This window comes from Saimiri boliviensis, chromosome 8 (genome assembly GCF_048565385.1).
Source record: "Saimiri boliviensis isolate mSaiBol1 chromosome 8, mSaiBol1.pri, whole genome shotgun sequence".
NCBI lineage: Eukaryota > Metazoa > Chordata > Mammalia > Primates > Cebidae > Saimiri > Saimiri boliviensis.
The window spans coordinates 86,397,486-86,420,491 of record NC_133456.1 but is presented as its reverse complement, the minus strand read 5'-3'; the positions used below and the strand labels follow the sequence as shown (position 1 = coordinate 86,420,491).

General features: G+C 48.6%; 2 protein-coding genes and 1 long non-coding RNA gene across 6 annotated transcripts in view; 2 read left to right on the top strand and 1 right to left on the bottom strand.

Annotated features, from left to right (window-relative positions):
* The window catches only part of OGG1 (8-oxoguanine DNA glycosylase), a 37,239-nt gene extending 22,849 nt beyond the window's left edge, over positions 1-14,390 (top strand). The window contains exon 6 of the mRNA XM_039478807.2: positions 12,203-14,390. Coding sequence (XP_039334741.2) covers positions 12,203-12,299 — 97 coding nt within the window. The 3' untranslated portion in view covers positions 12,300-14,390. The remainder of the gene's footprint in view (positions 1-12,202) is intronic.
* Positions 49-10,262, top strand: LOC141585427 (uncharacterized). The gene is made up of 3 exons (XR_012518886.1): positions 49-228; positions 1,059-1,180; positions 3,855-10,262. It is a non-coding gene; the product is annotated as an uncharacterized LOC141585427 (long non-coding RNA).
* On the bottom strand, positions 10,333-23,006 carry TADA3 (transcriptional adaptor 3). Of its 4 annotated transcripts, XM_074404813.1 has the most exons (10): positions 22,244-22,778; positions 22,058-22,158; positions 20,986-21,219; positions 19,731-19,981; positions 19,530-19,635; positions 17,539-17,680; positions 17,346-17,449; positions 15,987-16,096; positions 14,384-14,569; positions 10,333-10,911 (listed from the first exon to the last, which is right to left on the bottom strand). In XM_074404813.1, the coding sequence occupies exons 3-10, from the start codon at positions 21,190-21,192 to the stop codon at positions 10,719-10,721; spliced, it is 1,299 nt and encodes a 432-aa protein (XP_074260914.1). In that variant the 5' UTR covers positions 21,193-21,219; positions 22,058-22,158; positions 22,244-22,778; the 3' UTR covers positions 10,333-10,718. The 4 variants fall into 4 exon arrangements, with proteins under 4 accessions (XP_074260914.1, XP_074260915.1, XP_003927140.1 ...); XM_074404814.1 differs by lacking the exons at positions 22,058-22,158; positions 22,244-22,778 and adding an exon at positions 22,918-23,006; XM_003927091.4 differs by lacking the exon at positions 22,058-22,158.

Genomic DNA, 23,006 nt, shown 5'->3' with positions numbered 1-23,006 from the left:
GCCCGCCTGCGGCTCTGATGTCAGTGGAGGAGGAGTCTGCGGCGGAGGGACCCGGGATTGGGAGACGAGGCGCCGCTCCCGGGCTGGGGAAGGGGCGCGGCTGGAGGCCACCTCTCTGGTTCTGGTCAGAGATCTCCTGCTAGACACTTCCCGCCCTTGGTCTTCAGCAGCGATCCATTTCACAGCGGGGACAACTGAGGCCCAGAGAGATGATTTTCAAATCAGCAGGTGGTCGGAAGCAAAGCAGGATTCCAACCCAGTCTGTCTGAGGCTAGAGGCCGGCCAAACTCGTCCTGCGGCCTGGTGGTTTTCTTTCAGACCAATTCTGAAACCTCTCTTAGGGCTCTGTCGCCCTTCCGCTCTCCCCAACCCCGCTGTGCCCTGAAGGGAAACAGGCCCTTAGAACTGCAGGGAGAAGCGGGGCTGGTGGGGTTTGGGGACCAGAGGAGTGGGGAAGGACCTGGAAAGAGTAGGCAATGAAGAGAGTTGAGGCTGCCGTAGGGTGGGGGCCCCATTTGGCAGGTGGGAAAACAGAGGCCCAGGTCCCTCTGCAAGACGGAGCTGAGGCTTCAGCCCCAGACGCTTGCTCCTCAGAGTGGGTAGTGGTGCCCAGAGGTCCTGGGGCAGAGGGAAGTGGGGAGGGGGAAGTTAAATCGGGATCCTGAAGGAAGCAGGCCAAAAAGGACCGAGGAATTACGTGACTGGCTGGGCTCCAGGGTTCGATGGCTGGGAGCCAGGTTAGGGGAGGTGGGGGCCAGAGCCCGCAACTAGGACAGAAGGCAAGGGGCCAAAGGTCGGCTTGTGCAAGGCCTTCCTTCGGAAGAAATCTGGTGCCGGGTGGAAGGAGGGAGCACAGGGAGCAACTCACAGGAATTGGGGACGGGGCTGGACTGGGGGCAGCCAGAGGAGGCACGGTGCTTGGGACCCCACTCTATCTTCAATGACTTCCAAGTGCCACTCACTCCCTACTCCTGAATTCCTGCATTTTCCAGCTGGTGATGGGGAGAGAACAGTGCTTATCCCCAACTCATTTATTTTTATTTTATTTTATTTTTTAGACAAGGTCTTGCTCTGTCACCCAGGCTGCAGTGCAGTGGCATGATCACTGCTCACTGCAACCTCAAGCTCCTGGGCTCAAGTCATCCTCCTACCTCAGCCTCCCACGTAGATGGGACTACAGGTGAGTGTCACCACACCTAGCTAACTTTTTTATTTTTTGTAGAGATGAGGGTCTCACTATATTGCCAGGCTGGTCTCAACCTCCTGGGCTCAAGCAATCCTCCCCAATCAACTTCCCATAGTGCTGGAATTACAGGCATAAGCTACTGCACCTGGCCAATTTATTATGGCCATCTTAAAACAGATGAGAGAGGAAAACAGCTGAGGGTCCTGGAAAGGCTTTGCAGTCTAACTGATCCTGGTCACGCTTTACCTCTCTGAACCTCAATTTCTTACTTGGGAACATGGGAATATTGATGATTGACTCAGAGTTCTGAGAATTCTATGAGATAATGATATGAAGTGCCTAGAACACTATTCAAAACATGAGAGCTACACTGAGGCTCAGAGAGAGAACTCGATTTGGCCAGGAAGTGGGGGTTAAGGGATCCCTCTTCCAAATCTCAGTATCTCAGATTTCTTAGTTTATGGAAAAAATCAATCTCCTGCTCAGGGCTGAGCCCCGACTCTCTGCTATACCCACCAAGCACACCCACTGAACTGGGGGTTCTTTTTACCACAAATTCCTGTTTATCTTGATGACAGCACTCCCTGGGTGATAAGGTGGCCTTTGTCCTTCCGAGGCTTGTACAACTTCTTCTCTTCTTCTTCTTTTTGAAAGAGTCTCACTCTGTCACCCAGGCTGAAGTGCAATGGTGCCATCTCACCTCACTGCAACCTCTACCTCCTGGGTTCAAATCATTCTCCTGCCTCAGCTTCCCAAATAGCTGGGACTACAGGCGTGAACCAGCACGCCCAACTAATTTTTGTATTTTTAGTAGAGATGGGGCTTCACCATATTGGTCAGGCTGGTCTTGAACTCCCAACCTCAGGTCATCCACTGGCCTCAGCCTCCCAAAGTGCTAAGATTACAGGCGTGAGCCACGAAGCCCAGCCAACTTGTACAACTTCTATGGTGTGCTCTATATTTTTCCTGCTTTTGAGCATTTCTGAGTGCACTCATGCTTTCTTTAACAAACACATTATCTTTACTTTGTATTTCTACTGAACAAGTGATACATGGTCATGGCAGGAAAATTGCATAACATATTAAAAAAAAACACAGACTACCTGATGAGATTTTTTTTCACTTCCTAAGTGACAGAATCCCAATCTAAACCAGCTTCATCCAAGAGGAATCTATAGTTCACAATAGCTGCACAAAATTGCAGGAAAAACACCAGGGATCAGGGCTTGGAAACTGGAACTGGAGATGTAGTACTCTTAGAATTTGCTTTCTCTGTCTTCTCTCCTCTCTCCTTGTCTTGATTTTTTTTCTTTTTCCTTTTTTTTTTTTTAGACGGAGTTTCACTCTTGTTACCCAGGCTGGAGTGCAATGGCGCGATCTCGGCTCACTGCAACCTCTGCCTCCTGGGTTCAGGCAATTCTCCTGCCTCAGCCTCCTGAGTAGCTGGGATTACAGGCACGCGCCACCATGCCCAGCTAATTTTGTGTATTTTTTTTAGTAGAGATATGGTTTCACCATGTTGACCAGGATGGTCTCGATCTCTTGACCTCATGATCCACCTGCCTTGGCCTCCCAAAGTGCTGGGATTACAGGTGTGAGCCACCACCCCCCAGCCCTTGTCTTGATTTCTCTTCACATGTTGGCCTCTTTTTCTCTGCAGAGTGATCTTCTACTTGGCAGGAAACATGGAGTGAGGCAGTCCCAGCTTTCTAATTAAACACAGTAGAAGGAAAGCGTCCTCCCAATTTCCTATCTCAGACTCAGGGAAGGACTCTGGCTCTGTTTGAGTGATATGGTGACATGTTCACCCCTTGGCCTCCAAAACTGTTGCCAGGAGAATTAGGGTGCTATATTGAACAAGTGTACTGTAATGGGCAGCCATGAGGAATGGAAGAGGTATCTTGTCCAAAGGAATTAGGGGTGCCAGGGAGACAAGATTAACACATCCCTCTCAGCCAGGCTCCCACCAACCAGAGATTGCCAGTGTTCACATTTTTAGTACAATTCTTCCAGATTTTTTTGGACGCATATACATATACATCCTTCTGCAGCCCCCAGTCCCAGTGAGCACATTTCAAGGTACTAATCAAAAAGTGAGTCAAGGGCCTGGCACAGTGGCTCACGCCTGTAATCCTAGCACTTTGGGAGGCTGAGGCAGGCAGATCATCTGAGGTTAGGAGTTTGAGACCAGCCTGGACAACATGGTGAAACCCCATTTGTACTAAAAATACAAAAATTAGCTGGGCATGGTGACGTGCACCTGTAGTCCCAGCTACTCAGGGGACTGAGGCAGGAGAATCGCTTGAACCTGGGAGACGGAGGTTGCAGTGAGCAAAGATTGCACCATTGTACTTTAGCCTGGGCAACACAGGGAGACTTCATCTCAAAAAACAAAAAAACAAAAAAAATGGTGAGTCAAGGAAAGTCAAATGTTCACAGGGAAAACAGGGATAATCTTTCTTTTTTGTTTAACAAAATGTAGGACAAAACAGCGCAGACGTCTCCATCAATTCTGTCACCCAGGCTGGAGTGCAGTGGCTTGGCTTACTGTAGCCTTGACTTCCTGGACTCGAGTGATTGTCCCACCTCAGCCTCCTGAGTAGTTGGGGCTACAGATGTGCACTACCATGCCTGGCTAATTTTTTTTTTATTTTTTAATTTATTGTAGAGATTGAGTCTCCCTCTGTTGCCCAGACTCCTCTGGAACTCTGGACTCAAGTGACCCTCCTGCTTCAGCCTCCCAGAGTGCTGGGATTATAGGTGTGAGCCAGTGTGCCTGACCCTCATCAATTCTTGAACCTGACAGAAAAGAAGCTGTTGAAAGAGTGAGTATTTAACTAAGATTAGAGAAAATGGAAGAAATCACAAGGAAATAGACAGGTTTATTTTATTTATTTATTTTTTGAGATAGAGTCTCAATCTGTCGCCAGGCTGGAGTGCAGTGGCCTGATCTCAGCTCACTACAACCTCCACCTCCAGGGTTCAAGCATTTTTCCTGCCTCAGCCTCCCTAGTAGCTGGGATTACAGGCATGTGCTACCACGCCCCACTAATTTTTGTATTTTTAGCAGAGATGGGTTTTCATCATGTTGGCCAGGATGGTCTCAATCCCTTGACCTCATGATCTGCCTGCCTCAGCCTCCCAAACAGCTGGGATTACAGGTGTGAGCCACTGCTCCCAGCCTATTTATTTTTTGAGACGGAGTCTCACTCTGTCACCCAGGCTGGAGTGCAGTGGTGCGATCTCAGCTCACTGCAGCCTCTGCCTCTGGGGTTCAAGCGATTCTTCTGCCTCAGCCTCCTGAGTAGCTGGAATTACAGGCATGCGCTGCCACTCCCGGCTAATTTTTTGTATTTTAATAGAGACAGGGTTTCTCTGTGTTGTCCAGGATGATCACGAACTCTTGAGCTCAGGCAATTTGCCCACGTCGGCCTCCCAAAGTGCTGGAATTACAGGGGCGAGCCACCCTGTCTGACCAGACAGGTTTATTTTTAAAAATTCTTTGGCTGGGTGCAGTAGCTGAGGCCTGAATCCCAGCACTTTGGGTGGCCGAGGCGAGGCGGGTGAATCGCCTGAGGTCAGGAGTTCTACATCAGCCTGGGCAACATAGCAAAACCACATTTCTACTAAAAATACAAAATTAGCCGGGTGTGGTGGCACACGCCTGTAGTTCCAGCTACTGGGAAGGCTGAAACAGAATTGCTTATATCGGGGAGGCAGAGGCTGCAGTGAGCAGAGTTCGCACCACTGCATTCCAGACTGGGCGACAGAGCCAGCCTGTGTCAAACAAAAACAAAAACAAAAACAAAAACAAAAGAAACTTTAACTTTTGTTACTTTTTGTAACTTTTTTTTCCAAAAGTGAAAACCCTGCCCTACTCTGAAATGGTAGCCAACAATGAAAGGCAAACTTCAGACTAGGGAAATATTTTATAGACAATGGGCTTAATATTTTTATTCTATAAACAGCACACAGAACTGAAAACGAACAGTAAGAACCCAATAAACAGTCAAAGGATGCAGATAAAACACAATAAACACAGGACATTTTGTATCTCACTAGTAATAAAAAAAAAAAGTACAAAGTAAAAGATAATTTGTAGCCTTTCAAATTTGAAGTTTAAAAAGCTGGTAACACTGAAGGCTTATGTTGATGTGAGGAACGAGTAGTCCCACGTTCTGGTGGAAAAATGATTTGCTAAACATCTTTTGGAAAGCAATTTGGCAGTATGCATCAAAGGCTTAAATAATGTCGAGGCCTTTTGACTCAGAGATTCCTCTTCTGGGAATCAATTTCAGAGAAGTAATCCTAAATTAGGATAAGGCTATATGCTCCAAGATTTCTGAATAATTTTTTTGGTGGGGAGGCTGGGCTCACGCCTATAATCCCAGCACTTCCAGAGGCCGAGGCATGTGGATCACTTGAGCCCACGAGTTCGAGACCAACCTGGCCAACATGGTGAGACCCTGTCTCTACTAAAAATACAAAAATTAGCCGGGCATGTTGGCACATGCCTGTAACCCCAACTACTTGGGAGGCTGAGGCAGGAGAATCACTTGAATCTTGGAGGTGGAGGTTGCAGTGATTTAGATTGTGCCACTGCACTCCAGCCTGGGCAACAGAGTGAGACCCTGTCTCGAAAAACAACAATGAGCACCAAAGAATGATATGTCTTGACCTTTTGATTAAAGGTTGTGATAATCACTACGTGAAAATTAAACTCCATTTATTATCAAAGGTATGGAGAATATTTTCAACCTATGATTCCAGTAACATGAGATATTGCTGAAATAGATTTTGGAGGACATCTACCAGTCTGCCACATTCCCCATCTCACTTGTATTTCTTTGCACTGACTTCACTCTCACTCCCTCTCATCAGTCCAGCCTCCAAGCTGCTCTGAGAGTGCTTTCTGATTCAGAGTGCTATTATGGCCCTGGTCTGCTCACAAACCACTCATGGCTCCCTGTTACCTCAGAATGTGATTCTCAAACTTTAATATGCACTAGGAATCCCCTAGGAGGCATGTTAAAATAGAGTGGCTAGGCCCCACACCCAGAGGTTTCTTTGTTTTTTTTTTTGTTTGTTTTGTTTTGTTTTGAGACAGAGATCAATCTATTGCCCAGGCTGGAGCACAGTGGTGTGATCTCTACTCACTGCAACCTCTGCCTTCCAGGTTCAAGCAATTCTCCTGCCAGAGCCTCCCAAGCAGCTGGATTACAGGTGTATGCCACTATGTCTGGCTAATTTTTGTATTTTTAGTAGAGATGGGGTTTCACCATATTGGCCAGGCTGGTCTTGAACTCCTGACTTCAGATGATCACCCCTCCTTGGCCTCCCAAAGTGCTGGAATTATAAGTGTGAGCCACCGCACCAGTCCATATACCCAGAGCTTTTGATTCAATGGGTCTGTGGCCTGAGACTTTGCATTTTTATCAAGTTCCCAAGTGATGCTGATGCTGCCAGTCCAGGGACCACACTTGGAGCACCATTGACCTGGAGAATAAAGTCCATGCTCCTTAACGTGCCATTCAAAGTCTTGCCCAGCCTAGTCTTCAGCCTACTTTCTAGCGTCATTACTCATCCTTTCCTTTCCCCTCCAAACACCCAGGGCTGCAGTCACACTGTAGTTCTCACTTCTCTCTAAGCAGGCCAGCTGTTCACACCTCTGTGCCTTGCTCCTTTTGTCTGGAATGTTATCCTCTGTCCAGCAAATTCCTTTCTACACTCTCCCTGAAGCCTTTCCTGACCCTGTAAGCATTGCGAAGTCTTTCTCTGCCCCAGGTCCCTGCCAACTTTGTACAGTCTTCTTGTTTCTCTTGTGGCCTAGTGTTTTGTCTGTCTAGCTGTGTCCCCATCTCTGGAGCCTTAGTCACTTCCATAGCTCTCAGCCATTGTGACAGGGTCACTGAGTGAGGGAACAAAAGTATAATGAGGAAATGGAGGTGTGTAGATGGAGTGAATAAGTGAATGGGGTAAATAGGTAGGTGAAGAGAAGAAATGGGGAGTTAATTGATACCTGAATGAGTGAGTTACAGTCCACTGGGCTTGGTGCTCTCCACTGAGCCCCAGGCCAAAAGAGAAATTCACTCCCTGGCCACATTTCCACAAAATTCCAGCCATCACTTTCTTTCAGCAGGAGCCAACTGGGACCCAGAGTACTCGGTGCCCAGAGTACTCAGGAGCAGACAGGGGCTGGGGACCCACTGTGGGTCAGAGCTCACCCTCTCTGTTCTCACTTACCCTGGTGTTGCTGAAAGTCAGCTGTAAGGTATTTGGAACTCTGGGGAGACCATGTTGTGCAAGACAGATGCTTTCTAGGGCCAAGACACAAAAGACTTTGCCTCCAAACTAGTGATAAGGAATCAGAATTGTTTTGAGTTAAATTTGGAGACTTGCGGTATTAGAACTAATCTACCCTCCTCATGACAACCCAGCTTCTTCCACGCTCATAGAGGAGGCATCTTTTGGCTCAGCAGACACTGATACGACTGTAAGAACTCTGCCAGGGATGGTGCTACCTGGGGACAGCAACTATTCCTGCACCAAGGCTGCATGGCCTCAGCGAGACACAGTGTCTCTTTGAGCCTCTGTGTCGTCTGCAGGTTGGAATATTACAAATCCCCTTCAAGGTACAGGGTGAGCATCAGATAGGAGGGGTGGGTAAAGGGCCTGGCATTGTGCCAGGCAGACAGTAGGTATGCAACAGAGAACAGCTAGAGTGTTCACAACTGATCCTTGAAAGTTAAGTTTCTTCCCTGGTGAACCAGGCCCAGTTGGTCTTCTAGGGTTCTTCCTTCTATTTATATCTGTCTTCCTTCTTTCACAATTCTATCCAATTTTGGGACGTCAGCTCTTATCCCACCTCCTCCGCAAAACTGTCTCTGTTCTTGGAACTCTCTACTAACAACGCCCACCATACTTATGCTGTGGCCCAGTGAACATGGAAGTGAGTGGTTAAGGGGAGTGGGTCTTCAAGCAGAGCTGCCATGTATGGCCGCACAGGTTGGGCACTGCCCAAGTATAGGGAGTACCATTCACATGGACTGTAATGGGAGTGGGGCCGCAGTGAGTTGTAATGAAGAGGCTCTCTCTGCAAGCCAAATGGCCTGAGTTTGAATTGTGGCTCAACCACTCAATTGCTTGACGAAGCAAGGTATGTAACCTTCTAAGCCTCAGTTTCCTCATCTGTGACTGGGATGTTATGGTAGCTGAGAATATTAGGTAGTTGAATGAGCTCAGAACAGTGCCTGGTACATACCTAACATTTACTGAGCACTTAATTGCATTATTGTTATGATTATAGTTGGTTTCTCATCATTGCCTGTGTGGGTGTCTTTTCTCTCTGAGAAGGCTGTGAGCAACCTGGGGACAATGAGTCACTGAGAAATTGCAGCAGCTTGGCCCAGCACCTAGTGGGAGGCAGGGCCTCATGCTGTCCTCTCTTTCAGGATCCTACTTCAGCTTTGTTTTTGCCAAAATCCACTTGTAATAGGCCTTTTTTAGTTACAAATCACAACACTCCAATGCAAACTAGTTTAAGCCAAGAGAAGTCTTTGTGGGCTGATATATGTGGGAAGTCTAAGGGAGGATCCAGTGGCTTCAGGCAGAGCTGGATCCAGCGCTTCTCCATCTCCTGGCTCTGCTTTTCTGAGCTGGCTTTATTCTTTCTCCATGGGAGGAGAGCAAGTCACTGGGGTAGTCTGAGCTTATAGCGTATAGCTTATGGTCCAAAAAGAAGTGAAGCTCTCCTCTCAACATCCACAGAGCAATGGAGGGCCTCGAGTGACCCAGCTTGGGTCACGTGCCTGCTTCTAGGACTAATCCTAGTGACTAGACAGATTGGCACTTGACTGGCTAAGCTGGGGTTATGCGTCCGCCTTAGTTTGGCAGTTGGACAAGAGCCATATGTGAGGGGGAAGGGACTTTCATCCAACAGAGAGGTGCTGGGTATACAAGAATGTTGGCCGTGTTCACTCTCCTTCTTTATGGCTCAGTTCATAGGTCACTTCCTCAGGGAAACTTGCCCTCCCTTCTCCCCTGCGTGGACCTCAACCTCCCCACAGTAAATTGCAGATTATTCCCTGATTCTCTCAGACCAGTCTGGGAACAACGTGAAGTAGGTACCACAGCATATTTATTCATCTGTATCCTGCAGGCCAAGCTTCCTGCTTCAGCTGTGGTAGGGACGTTGTTGGTGGCCTAACTAGCACTCAATTCTCCGCTTCCTGCTCACATCTTGTTGGGTTTTACCCTCTCTCTCCACCGCCTTGGTGGAATAGCAAACTCCACTCTGACTGGTGTAAAACCATGACAGTCTCCCTTGCCACACTGACTAAGGAATGGGCATGTGAGGCTGAGTTTGGGCCACTGAAACATGATGGCATCCGGGAAAAGGCTTCTTGCTCCTGTGGGTGGGCCATGGAAGCCTACTGGTTCCTGCTCTCTCCTGTGCTGGATGTAAATGAGGAAGCATCTGGCCTCATCTGCTCCACTGCCACACTACTGCCAGAAAAGAACTCGGCTTAGGCAGAGGTCGACACTGTGGAGGGCAGTGTGGCGAAACCTAAGGAACCTGGACCCTTGATGGCCCTGAAGAGTTGCCATATTGGCTAACCTTGAAGGTGCCAGGCCTGCAGCCAACACATTGGCCTTTTTTTTTGAGACGGAGTTTCACTCTGTTGCCCAGGCTAGGGTGCAATGGCGGGATCTCAGTTCACCGCAACCTCTGCCTCCCAGGTTCAAGCGATTCTCCTGTCGCAGCCTCCGGAGTAGCTGGAATTACAGGCATGCGCTACCACGCCTGGCTAATTTTCTATTTTTAGTAGAGATGGGTGTTTCTCCATGTTGGTCAGGGCTCGTCTTGAACTCCTGATCTCAGGTTATCCACCCGCCTTAGCCTCCCAAAGTGCTGGGATTACAGGTGTTGAGCCACTGCGCCCAGTCCACACCCACACATTTCCTTACTGTGAATCCACTTGGAGCTGGGGGGTGTTGCTCAGAAAGAGGTGCTCAGAAAGTTCTCCCTGAATGAATGCCACAGGTCAGTGGCCACGGGCTGAGAGCCACCAAGCATATCCCTACAAACCTTACCACCCACACTGGTTCCTTTCTACCCCACCGTAACAGACATTCAGACTGGATGCTTTTTTTGAAAAACCACAGCAGTCACTTTATTCTTAAGTTTGCACTTTACAAAACCACAAGGAAGAAGTCCTTCAAGGGGAGAGAGGGGTAGGGGATTAGGGAGTGGGGGATGGTAAAGAGAGGGAAGAGGAAGATCCAGAAACACCACCCCCACCCCCTTATCTTGAGAACCAAGCGGACTAGGCCCCAGGCCAACCCAGCAGGGCTTCCTATTTCTTGGCTGCACAGAGCTAGGCAGGCCAAAAGACCTCAGAGGAAGGGCCACGGTCCTCTAGAGACTGCCACCATTTGAGGGACAGCCACAGGCCAATGCTTCCTGTGCCCAAAGAAGGAAGTGGGCCTTCCCTTCCCTCCCCCAGAAGGCAGCCTGAGGCAAGGGTGAGGGCTACCCATCCAGCAGCTTCAGGATGCTCTCACGCTCCTTCAAAGTCTTCCAGGCCTGGTCCTTTTCTTTCTTGGTGGGAGTCCGCTTCTTCTGCCGGGCAGCCATGATCTTGCGAAAGGCGTCCATGACCTCATTGTCAGCCATGCGCACCCGCTGCCTCAGCTCCTGCCGGCTTACTTCCTCCTTTGCCAGCCTGTTGGGGACCAGCCAGCCAGGTGTCATGGTCAGCCCACCTCCAGAGTGGTCCCTCCCTCTTCCAGACTGAGCTTACCCACCAACCCAGGCTGGCACACCTGTGGATTCTTTCGTAAGTGACCAAAAAGCAGTTACTGAACCACACTTATATGGCATGATTTTAAGCTCTTGAAAAATTAACTCATGTTGATCATGGGGGAGGCTGTGCACATGTAAGGATAGGAAGTATATGAGAATTCTCTGTACCTTCCTCTCAATTTTGTTGTGAACTTAAAACTGCTCTAAAAGAATAAAGTCTTGGCTGCACATGGTGGTTCACATCTGTAGTCCCAGCACTTTGGGAACCCAAGGCAGGAGATCACTTGAGCCCAGGAATTCGAGACCAGTCTGAGCAACATAGTGAGACTGTCTCTACAAAAAATTTAAAAAATTAGCTGGGTATGGTGGTGCCCACCTGTGGTCCCAACTCCAAAGGGGCTGAGGACTGCTTGAGGTCAGGAGTTCAAGGAGTGAACTATGATCATGCCACTGCATTCCACTCTGGGCGAGAAAGCATGACTGTGTCTCACAAAAAAAAAAAAAAAAAAGGTCTTAAAAACATATACGGTAGGCTGGGCAAAGTAGCCCATGCCTGTAATCCCAGCGCTTTGGGAGGTGGAGGAAGGAAGATCACTTGAGGCCAGGAGTTTGAGACCAACCTCGGCAACAGAGCAAGACCTCGTCTCTAAATAAAATACACATATGCGCACACACACACACACACAGGCAGACGCGTGTGCACACACCCACACCCACTCTCTCTCTTTCAGTTAATCCTCCTAACAACCCTGCAAAGTATGTACTATTATTCCTATGTTACTAGTGAAGAAAATGAGGCTCAAAAAGGATCCCAGGATCCCACAGTTAGTAAGTGGGAGATCTGGAGCAGGCTGGGGCCAAACTCTTGTTTTTTTTTTTTTTTTTTTTTTTTTTTGAGACGGAGTTTCGCTCTTGTTACCCAGGCTGGAGTGCAATGGCGCGATCTCGGCTCACCGCAACCTCCGCCTCCTGGGTTCAGGCAATTCTCCTGCCTCAGCCTCCTGAGTAGCTGGGATGACAGGCACGTGCCACCGTGCCCAGCTGATTTTTTGTATTTTTAGTAGAGACGGGGTTTCACCATGTTGACCAGGATGGTCTCGATCTCTTGACCTCGTGATCCACCCGCCTCGGCCTCCCAAAGTGCTGGGATTACAGGCGTGAGCCACCGCGCCCGGCCCAAACTCTTGTTTTTAAACACTGTTCTTTAACAGGTGCTCCGGTGCCAGCAGAAGGCCTGCTTACTTTGGCATCCATATTCCAGAGCCCCCTAAGGGTGTAGGCAGCCTGAGGCGGACAGGAGGTGGGTGAGACACCAAATTAATCCCTCTGAATAGGATGTGATTTATACATTTCATCAATGGTGGAGCTGGAAGGTTGCTTAGCAATTGAGACCAGCCTGCCAGTTTTCCAGAAGGGGAAGCTGCTGCTCAAGCCAGGGGGTGCTTAAGGCCTTGCAGCTGCTCTGAAGCAGGGTGAGTGCTGCACTCTGGTTTCCTAAGAGCCGCAAGCCATTTCTTCATTGCCCATTACTTCTTTTTTTTTTTTTTCTTTTTTTGAGACAGGTCTCACTCTGTCACCCATGCTGGAGTACAGTGGCCTGATCAAGCTCAATGCAGCCTCCCCCTCCCAGGACCAAGTTATCCTCCCACCTCAGCCTCCTGAGTAGCTAGGACTATAGGCATCTGCCACCATGCCTGGCTAATTTTTAGAAATTTTTGGTAGTGATGAGGTCTCACTACATTGCCCAGGCTAGTCTTGAACTCCTGAGCTCAAACAGGCCTCCTGCTTCAGCCTCCCAAAGTGCTGGGATTACAGGCATGAGCCACCAGGCCCCGCTAAGGCCCATTACTTCTGTAACTGCACATGCCTACTTTTCTCTCTTCTTCTGTCTCTCCTACTTCCCTTAGTGCCTCTTTCTTCTGTGTTTTCCTCTCTCACCCTTCAGAAAAAAACACGAACTATTACAGAAAGAGGCTTCGATTCAGCCCTGGGATGAAGTCTCAGCTTGGCTGTTTACTGAGTGTGTGACCTTCAGCAGAGTGCTTCACTTCACTGGGCCTTTATTTCCTCATCTGGTAAACAAGGAAAATACCACCTCTCTCCTGGCACACAAGCCCCTGGCACACAGTAGACACTACGCATACATTAGTCACCCTTATCCTTAAATACCCTGGCAGCAGCTTGTCAGCAACTACCTCTTTTAATGGCACCTGTCTTTACTGATCATCTACTAGTAATCTGCAAGTCCGTTGCTCTGCCTTTCTTGCTGGCCTCCAGCACAATATCTGGCTAAGAGACAAAAAGAATGGCCAAATGATTATCTTGGCATGGTGGTGCATGCCTATAATCCCAGCTGTTTGAGACGCTGAAGCAGGAGAATTGCCTGAACCCAGGAGGAGGAGGCTGCAGTGAGCCGAGACTGCGCCACTGCACTCCAGCCTGGGAAACACAGCGAGACACTGTGTCAAAAAAAAAAAAAAAAAAAAAAAGCCAAATGAATGAGTGTGCCCTGACCCATCAGGGCCCTGTGAAGTCAAGACATGGCACTTGCTGGTGAGAAGCAAAGAGACTTGCTTGGGTTGCTTCCCTATCTCTTTAACAAAAGGGCAGCCATTCCAGTCTCCCTCCGGATGTCACTTATACCCTTGCTGTAGTCAACGCGGGACAAGATGGATGGGAATTGATATCAAATGAATGGCAGGCACTGTGGCGGATTCCCTAAAGAACGTGTCCTAAAACACCGGTCAATTTCTTGTGATGAGCAAATAAAAATCACAGATCTCCAACAAAATGTTAACAGTTAATTAGTTTAAGTGGAGAATATACTGATGTTTATTATATTAATCTTTCAGATTTTGTGTATGAAATTTTTCATAATAAAACTTTGGGGAGAAAAAGAAAAGAAGCATGCAAAGAAAAAATAAATCACATAACAATGTGACTATAGGTAACACTACTAAACTATACACTTAAAAATGGTTAAGAGGATAATTTTTTTCTTTTTTTGAGATGGAGTTTTGCTCGTTGCCCAGGCTGGAGTGCAAATGGTGCAGTCTTAGCTCACTGCAACCTCCACCTCCCAGGTTCAAGCAATTCTCCTGCCTCATACTTCCATGGGCATAAATCTTATATTATGCCTTTAGCACAATTAAAAAACCAAACCAAATCAAATCAATCTATCAGTCACAGGTACCTGAGCCCCACTCTGTGAAATTAGAATTTTTTTAAGAAATACCTGGTGGACCGGCCACTGCTTTTTTTTTCAAGGCTCTCCAGGTGATTTAGAGGACAGCCAGGTTTGGAAAGCCTGTTGTAAAGGCCCTGGAAGGTGACTAGTTGTGGCCACAGCCTTCAAGGCCACCCCCAGGACCACGCATCCTGCTTATTCTCACCTCAACAGATCATGCTTCTTGGTGCGGTTGTGGGCACTAAGTGCCTTCAGCTCTGCCTGCCGTTTGCGCAGCTCAGCAAGGACCTCATCCTCGGAGTCCTCTGCAGGGCGGTCCTCAGACTCCAAAAGGCCCTGGGCAATTAGCTCCTCCTTGATGCGGCTCTCCAGGGACTTAGTATGCGGCACACTGCACGGGGAGACAGGCCCCTGTCAGACTCAAGAGCCAGCTTGGAGGAGGGCCCACTTTGGAGGTTCCCAGGGCTTCCCAAGGTCAGTGAAACACCTGCCTTTCCCTTTTAGAACCCCCCTGTATCTATACAGATGTAAAGGGAGGGAGAGACACATCTGGTCTGGTTTTTTTTTTTTTTTTTTTTTTTGAGACGGAGTTTCGCTCTTGTTACCCAGGCTGGAGTGCAATGGCGCCATCTCGGCTCACCGCAACCTCTGCCTCCTGGGTTCAGGCAATTCTCCTGCCTCAGCCTCCTGAGTAGCTGGGATTACAGGCATGCGCCACCATGCCCAGCTAATGTTTATTTTTTTAGTAGAGACGGGGTTTCACCATGTTGACCAGGATGGTCTTGATCTCTTGACCTCGTGATCCACCCGCCTCGGCCTCCCAAAGTGCTTGGATTACAGGCTTGAGCCACCGCGCCCAGCTGGTCTGGTTTTTAAATATAAGCAACATGTATCCACTGTCCAAAAAATATGGAAAAACTTTTAATGCCAACAACCCAGAGAGAAGCATTATTATTTTGTTATATATATTCCAGGTTTTGTTATATATTATGCCCAATCTTTTGCTACATATTAGTCCAGGTTTTTTCCCCTATGTGCACATATTTAAATATATTTTAACTAGGCTGGGTGTGGTTGCTCATGCCTGTAATCCCAGCACTTTGGGAGGCTAAGGCGGGAGGATCACCTGGGGTCAGGAGTTCAAGACCAGCCTGGCCAACATGGTGAAACCCCATCTCTACTAAAAATACAAAAATTAGCCAGATGTGGTGGCAGGCACCTGTAATCACAGCTACTTGGAGGCTAAGGCAGGAGAATCGTTTGAACCCAGGAGGTGGAGTTTGCAGTGAACCAAGATTGTGCCATTGCACTCCAACCTAAATGACAAGATTGAGACTCTGTCTCAAAAAAAAAAAAACAAAAAAAACAAGGAAAAGAAAAAAGAAACATATTTTAAGTAAAAATAGGATTATAATGTCTGTACTGGACTACAACTAACAGTTTTCCCACTTGGCATGCTGTAATTTACATCTTTTCATGTCAATGAACTGTATTTCTCTATACTTGCAACTATATGATTAATAGTTGTAAGTTATTTCATCATATGGAGTTATGCCAATTTTGCCAACCAATCCCCTTCAGTGGGACATTTAGGTTATTTACGGTATGAACAGTTCTGTGTTGAACAACCCTGTACTCAGTCTGTGCATGCAGACACGCTGGGCCAGCACTCACACATGAGATTGCTATTGGGCTTCACCTAATTGCCCCCAGTCTCCTATTGATGAGGACCACCCCCCATGCTGAAATGGACAGAAGCCAACAGAAGCGGGGGCCAGATTGTGGGGTGTGGATAGGACACCACCCACCTGAAGGGCTTGTTCTGATTGCGAGGGGAGGTGCTTGCCCCGTCAGCCCCTGATTCTTTTCCAGACATGTCAGGAATAGGCGAGTCCTCCATAGGGGAAATAATATTTTCCTAGAAGACCACAGAAATGGGTGGAAGGAAAAAGAAGTGTTTCACTTTCCCGCTCCTTTCTGACCTACACTGATAGTCTTCACAGACCAGAAATATCCTTTTATCTTTCCCATCCCACCGACTCTGGGAGGCCTTCCCATACTGATCCCAAATTGCTTTGTTCATTCTAGAAATCTCTTTTATTTTTGTAATGATATGAAAAAAAAAAAAAGAAATACAGAAGAGAAATGATTAATACTCAACAATGGTAATGAACAGCTAAGATTTGTGAAGTGTCTGCAATGCACCAGGCACTGTGCTGTGGCAGAGGTGCTAATTGTCTGAATGCCATGCTCTCCTTTCCTCTGCAGCAGATGGGCAATGCATGTCCAGCTGCATTACATTTCCCAGGCTCCCTTGCAAGGGGGTATGGTCATGTGACAGATTCTCTCTAGGGGAAAGTGATCAGAAGACATAACAGCCACAGCTAGGCATGGTCCAAAAGGCTTCCTTCACACACTCCTCCTTGCTCTTATTCTGTGGGACTGGAGTGGCAATTACACCCAGGATGACCCTGTGCAGACTGCAAGGCCACCGTCAGATGGGGTCCCTGTCTGATGATATGAGGTAGAGACCTGCCTCTTCCGCTAACTTAGATAACCTGGAACATGTACCCAGACTGCTACATGAGAGAGACTATTGTGTTTCAGCCAGAACAGAAAACTGAGGCTCAATGAGGTGAAAGGGTGTGAGGGTGTGTCTAAGGTCAACCAGCAGGTGTGAAGACAGGGACCCTGAAGCTGGGGTTTGAATCCTGCTGTGTGAGATCTCCAACAGTTCCCTTTTCTGAGCCTCAATATTCTCACCTGTAACACAGGGTTAACCATTGTCCTGGCCTCCAGATGGAGGATGTGAATAAAGCACCCCCACAGAGCTCAGCCCTTAGCCAATGCTCAGCAAAAGTAACTGTGGAGCAGAGGCTACCTTTGGGGGAAGTTGGAGAAAAGCAGGGACATGAGAGGGGCTGCTAGGATATAGTAATGTTTCATTCTGTAATCTCCAGGCTGATAATACAAGCTTATTTGTGAAAATTGTACATTTATGATCTGTGGACTTTTCTATTAGGTTGGTGCAAAAGTTATGTATTATTCCCAATCTTTTGCTATATATTAGTCCAGGTTTTTACTTTTGCACCAACCTAATAAATGTATGATATATTCCAATATAACACATTAAAACACCAAGTAATGTTTTGGGTTGGGGTGCTCACCTCTACCAAGGCCTGCAGGAGGCGCTGCGTCAGGGCACCAAAGGGGCACCCATCTTCTGGCTGCTCGTGCTGGGCCTCAGACTTCTTCAGCAGGGCATCCACATCTAAGCAGGCACAGGAAAGAAGGGCAGGTAGGCTGAAGTTCTGGAACTCAAATCCTGACTTGGGGTTGGCAGGGAGGTGAAGGGCCTACCTTTAGTGTCCAGTTCGGTCAGTGGCCCCATGAGGCCTTTCTTCTTGTCAGCCACAGCTGCTGCCCGAGCCCCATCCTTCTGCTCCTCCAGCAGGTCCTCCTGGGCCCAGCGCTGGGAGTAATGCTTCCCCAGAGGTGGGATCTGTGGGAAAGATGGTAACTGGCCCTGAGCAGGTAAGCACTGGCCAGCCATGCTTCATTCATTAATTCACCTATCTGTCTTATTTCTCTCTCAAGTCCCTAGGTCCAGGGCCAGGCCCAGTGCACAGGTAAGAAGGGACAAAAAAGATAAAACCTCTACATTCATACTCTAGTAAGGGAGACAGGTCCAAAAAGAACGAAGACACACATACACAGAAACCAATCTGAAACAATTCCCAAGATAGAAGGTGCAGAATACTCCACATTCACAGATTGTCTCAGGTCACAGCCATTGCCTTTTGAGAGAATTAGGGGCCTTCTGCTCACAGGTGACAGGGAATTGCCATTTGTATTGCTTGAATGTACTACTGCTGTCTCTAGGACCTACTTTTTCAAATAAATTTTTAAAAAATCAAGTAAGCGACTTGAAAGAGGTAGATCAAAGTGTTGTGGCAGCACAAAGGAGAGACTCACTTTCTGCTGGGGAATCTGAAAGGGTGCTTTGGTGGAGGTAATATGAGATCAGGGCCTTGAAGGGTGAGTCAAGTCTGTCAAGGAGAAAAGAGATTGCCAGAGGCCCAGAAACCAGCAAGGAGCCTGTGGTGTCCTGGAATGAGGGCAAGGTACTTGGTAGGACCAGTCAACACAGCAATGAAAAGGAGTATGGCCGAGGAAAATGGAGAGGGGCATTGGAGCTGTGCCACCAAGGACTGAGACGCTTGGACTTGATCCTGTAGGTAATGGGATGAAGAGAGGCCTAGAAGCAGCGCAATATCATGAGCACATCTGATCATGACAGCCGACCTATGGGAGCATTCTCCCTCAACATTTTTCTGTATTTTCTAAATTTTATTTTCATCATGAAAACACAGAGTTTTATATCTTCTTCTTCTTCTTCTTCTTTTTTAATGAGAGGGAATCTCGCTTTGTCACCCAGGCTGGAATACAGTGGCGTGGTCTTGGCTCACTGCAACCTCCCAGGTTCAAGCGATTTTCGTGGCTCCGCCTACCGAGTAGCTGGGATTACATGCGCACACCACTACGCCCAGCTAACTTTTGTATTTTTAATAGAGACAGGGTTTCACCATGTTGGTCAGGCTGGTCTCAAACTCTCCTGACCTCAGGAAATCTGCCTGCCATAGCATCCCAAAGTGTGGGGATTACAGGGGTGAGCCACTGCGCCTGGCTGAGTTTCATATATTAAAAAAAAGAAGAGGCCCGGTATGGTGGCTCATATGCCTGTAATCCTAGCACTTTGGGAGGCAGACACGGGCGGATCACGAGGTCAAGAGATCGGACCATGCTGGTCAACATGGTGAAACCCCATCTCTACTAAAAGTACAAAAATTAGCTGGGTATGGTGATGCGTGCCTATAGTCCCAGCTACCTGGGAGGCTGAGGCAGGAGAATTGATTGAACCCAGGAGGTGGAGGTTGCAGTGAGCTGAGACCATGCCACTGCACTCCAGCTTCATGACAGAATGAGACTCAAAGAAAGAAAGAAAAAAGTTCTCTCCAGAGGCCTTGAAACAGGAAGAAAGTTAAGGGGCTGTTTGGATAAAAGTTGATGAAAGCTTGGACCAAAGCAGAGGGGATGGAGATAAAGCAACATCGGCAGACTTCACTAAGTAGATGCTTGAGGGTGTGGTGACCATTTGGCTGGGGTAGAGGGGAGGCAGACCATGGAGAAAGCTGAGTGTGGGCCTGGGTGTCCGGATGCATTGATGGAGCAGATAGGAGGCTGTGCAGGGTGGGGGAAGGAAGATGATGCGTAGCTTTGGTAGCTTTAATTCTCAGGCACTCTGAGCTCTCTTGTTCTGCACCATGTCTATCAAAGCCCAGGATTTCTACCTTGTAATGCTCAGCCTCATCTTCTGGGGGCTTCAGTAGCTCCTCAAGTGTGCGCACCTCCTCGCTGGTGATGTCAGCACAGTAGGGCTCCACTGAAGCCCAGAACCTGCAGGGAGAAGCAGATCTTGAGTGGGCACCCCTGCCCTACCAGTGCCACCACCAGAACCTCAAGGCCCCTTTCTATGTTCTCTAGCCTAGGACCTGTTGGGGGCATCATTTTTGGGGATCCGTGGCACGTCGATAGGGTCATCAGTGAATTCATATTCTTGGATCTTGGGCTGAAGGTTTTTAGATTTGGGCCGTCCTGGGCCAGGGCCTGGCCCATGTCCCGCCTTCCCTTCCAGTTTCTGCTTCTTGGGCTTCCCATGTTTGGGGGGAGCTCCAAGTTCATGGTCTCGACCCAGCTTCAGGAATCGTCGGTCACCTTTCTTATCCTGCCAGTCGGTGAGGATCTGAAATTTACAGAAACTGTCACTGAGGGGTAGAACAGAAAACACCGAATATCTCTTTTCTCTAGTGAATAAATTAGGATCTAGAATCTAAGGAGGCTCCTGGGTCTTTCCCCATCCTGTTTTTACCTAGTCAACTCTTACACATCCTTCAAAATTCAGCTCATTTTCTGTGCCTGGCCTCAAAACTTCATTCATATACTTATCATCTCATTCACCTGTTTGTCTGTACTCTGATTCACCTCTGTATCACCCATGCCAGTCACATACTGTTTAACAGAAGAGTCCTCTCAGCAAACCTTCACTTTGATTTCACTACTACTGAGATGCCTTCTCTGAATCAGTTACCCAGGTTCTTAGATGCTCAAATACAACTTGTATCATAGCCTTCCTCAAGGAGTTTCCATGGATTCCCAGGGACAAGTTAATTCCATTCATCCTTTTAGGTCTAGTTGGCACCTCCTTCCTCTACAAGTCTCTGGCACTTCATACCTCCACCGTGGACCCAACTGGGTTGTTTGGTCACACTGGAATGACCATCACACCCTGTCTCTTTAACTAGACTATAAGCTACTGCAGACAAGAAAGCCCATCTTAACCATCTCTGTTTTGCGGAATACAGCACAGCGCCTGGCACACAAGGCTCAGGAGATGTTTACGCTGTGAATAAAGTAATCAGAGTAGTGAATAAATAACATCTGAAGTGCTTACTTAGTGCCTGACTTTCTCCCTTTCCTAGTTGGCAAGCTCCAACTAGGAGCTAGCACAGGACTCAGAACATAATGTGGGATGGAGTGTCAATAAAAGCTTAGTGAATTAGAAATGTTGCAATTTAAGAGGATCATCCATAGTCTTATTTTTTGTGTCATGCAAGCCCAGTCTGGGTCTCTCCCCCTCTCCCCACAAACCCCTGTACCCCAGGTCTCGGCATATGGGGCTAACTCGATGACCCATCCCATAACTTGCTGCAGTCCATCTCTGGTGACGGACCCTCTCTGCGGTATCACCTGAGTTTCAGCCTCAAGAACGCGCAGGCGCCGGCTGGCAGAAGACAGCAGGGTCTCAAGCTCCAGCTGCAGGGTGTCCAGCTCCTCAATGCCGATGCCATCATCCTCGGAGCGCGCCAGCACTGCCGTGTAGCGGGGACAGACCTTCAGGTGATCCACAGACTTGAAATCGTGGAACTGCAAGGGGCAGTCTTTCAACTCACTCATGGCCCAGGATACGGGGATCCTGTGGAGCTGGAGAGGACAGAGCCATTGATGGGGGACAAAGTAGTTTGAAAACAAGGGCTTCTTACCTCCAGGAACAGCCTCAAGGAAGCCAGAATTCAGTCCCTTCCTGACAAGATTGATGGCACAGTTCCTACTCATAGGGCACTTAACTTGTGCCAAGCTAGGTGCGGAGTACTTTATCAGCCTATCTCACTGAACTTCTCACTCAGCACCATGAACAGGGACCACTGTGATCTCATTTTTACAGAGAAAGAAACTGAGACTCTGTAAGGGTGGGCATGTGCCTATGCTTCCAAGACGCAATTTGAACCCTGCTAGTCCTGAGTCTGCACCCCTGATCACCATGCTGTACTGCTATGCCTTGCCTTTCTGATGCTCTTTCCTTCTCTTCTTTTTCTCTTGGGTTCTGCTAAGACTGAGTTCCAAGCACCCCATTCTTACCATGTTCTCTGGGACTCTTAGCCTCTTCTTGTCATACCACACTCCACATTTCCAACTTCTCTAGTCACTAATAGTGGTTTACAAAGTGGGCTGGTAAGCCAGACAGACCTGGGTTCAAGCCCAGGCTTTACCATTCTCTACTTATGTGCCCCTGAACATGTTATTTGACCATTTTTGTTCGTTTGTTTTGAGACAGAGTTTTGCTCTTGTTGCCCAGGCTGCAGTGCAATGGCATGATCTCGGGTTACAGCAACCTCCGCCTCCCGGGTTCAAGCGATTCTCCTGCCTCAGCCTCCCGAGTAACTGGGATTAGAAGCATGCACCAACCACACCCGGCTAATTTTGTATTTTTAGTAGAGATGGGGTTTCTCCATGTTGGCCTGGATGGTGTCGAGCTCCCAACCTCAGGTGATCCGCCCGCCTCGGCCTCCCAAAGTGTTGGGATTACAGGAGTGAGCCACCGTGTCCGGCCTATTTGATCTTTTTGAGTCTCAGTTTTTCCATCTGTAAAATGGGAACAAAAGAAGTCTTGGTCTGTTTCCCCATTAAAAGCCTGAATCTGAAAAGTGGGGATAACAACAGTACCTACCTCCCTGGGATGGTCTGAGGATTAAGAGATGATGCCAGTCAAGAGCCCAGTTCAGTGCCTGGCACAGAAGACGTGGGACTATTTAATGGCTGGCCCCGCCCGGGAGTCGCCCCAATATCTCGCCTTCAGAGTCCCTGTTCTCTAGGGACACCCTAGCGCGACCCCCGCCCCCACTACCTCCTCACTGCTGCCTCCTACGGCCCCGGGGCCGCGGGAGGGGGCGGGGAGTTCCGGTCGGTGGGAGCAACCGCCCCGGAACTGGCTATGGGCGGGCCCCTTGCAGTTGACGCGGGGGTGGGGAGTCAGCGAGGGCGAGCCTACTGGGATTTGCAGGAAGTGGGGAGAAGGTGGGCCTCGAGCAAGCCCACTAGGGGTGGGGTGCGGGTGGTGGGCCTCAGGCGAGCCCCAGGGCACAGCCCGGGGAGGGGGGCGGAGCTTGGCGGCTGAGATCTCGGCGCTGCAGTTAGCCCCGCCGAGCGCCAGAAGCTGCGGGTAGGAGGGGCGGAGAGAAAGGATGGGGGCACAGAACCGGAAGAAACGAAGGGCTCCTCCGCTTCAGCTTGTCCTAATTTGGTGCCCAACCTGAGGCTGGGCTGTACCATTGCATATCTAGGGGGAGGCTGTGGCAAAGGCGACAAGAAGGCCGAAGGCACAAGCGAGAGCTGCACGCATACCTGGAGAATCTTCAGTAGTTACCCGAGTGCAAGAGTTTAAAAGTACCGAGAGAGCCCTAGCTGGAAAACTTCCGGGAGGCCCAAGCGTT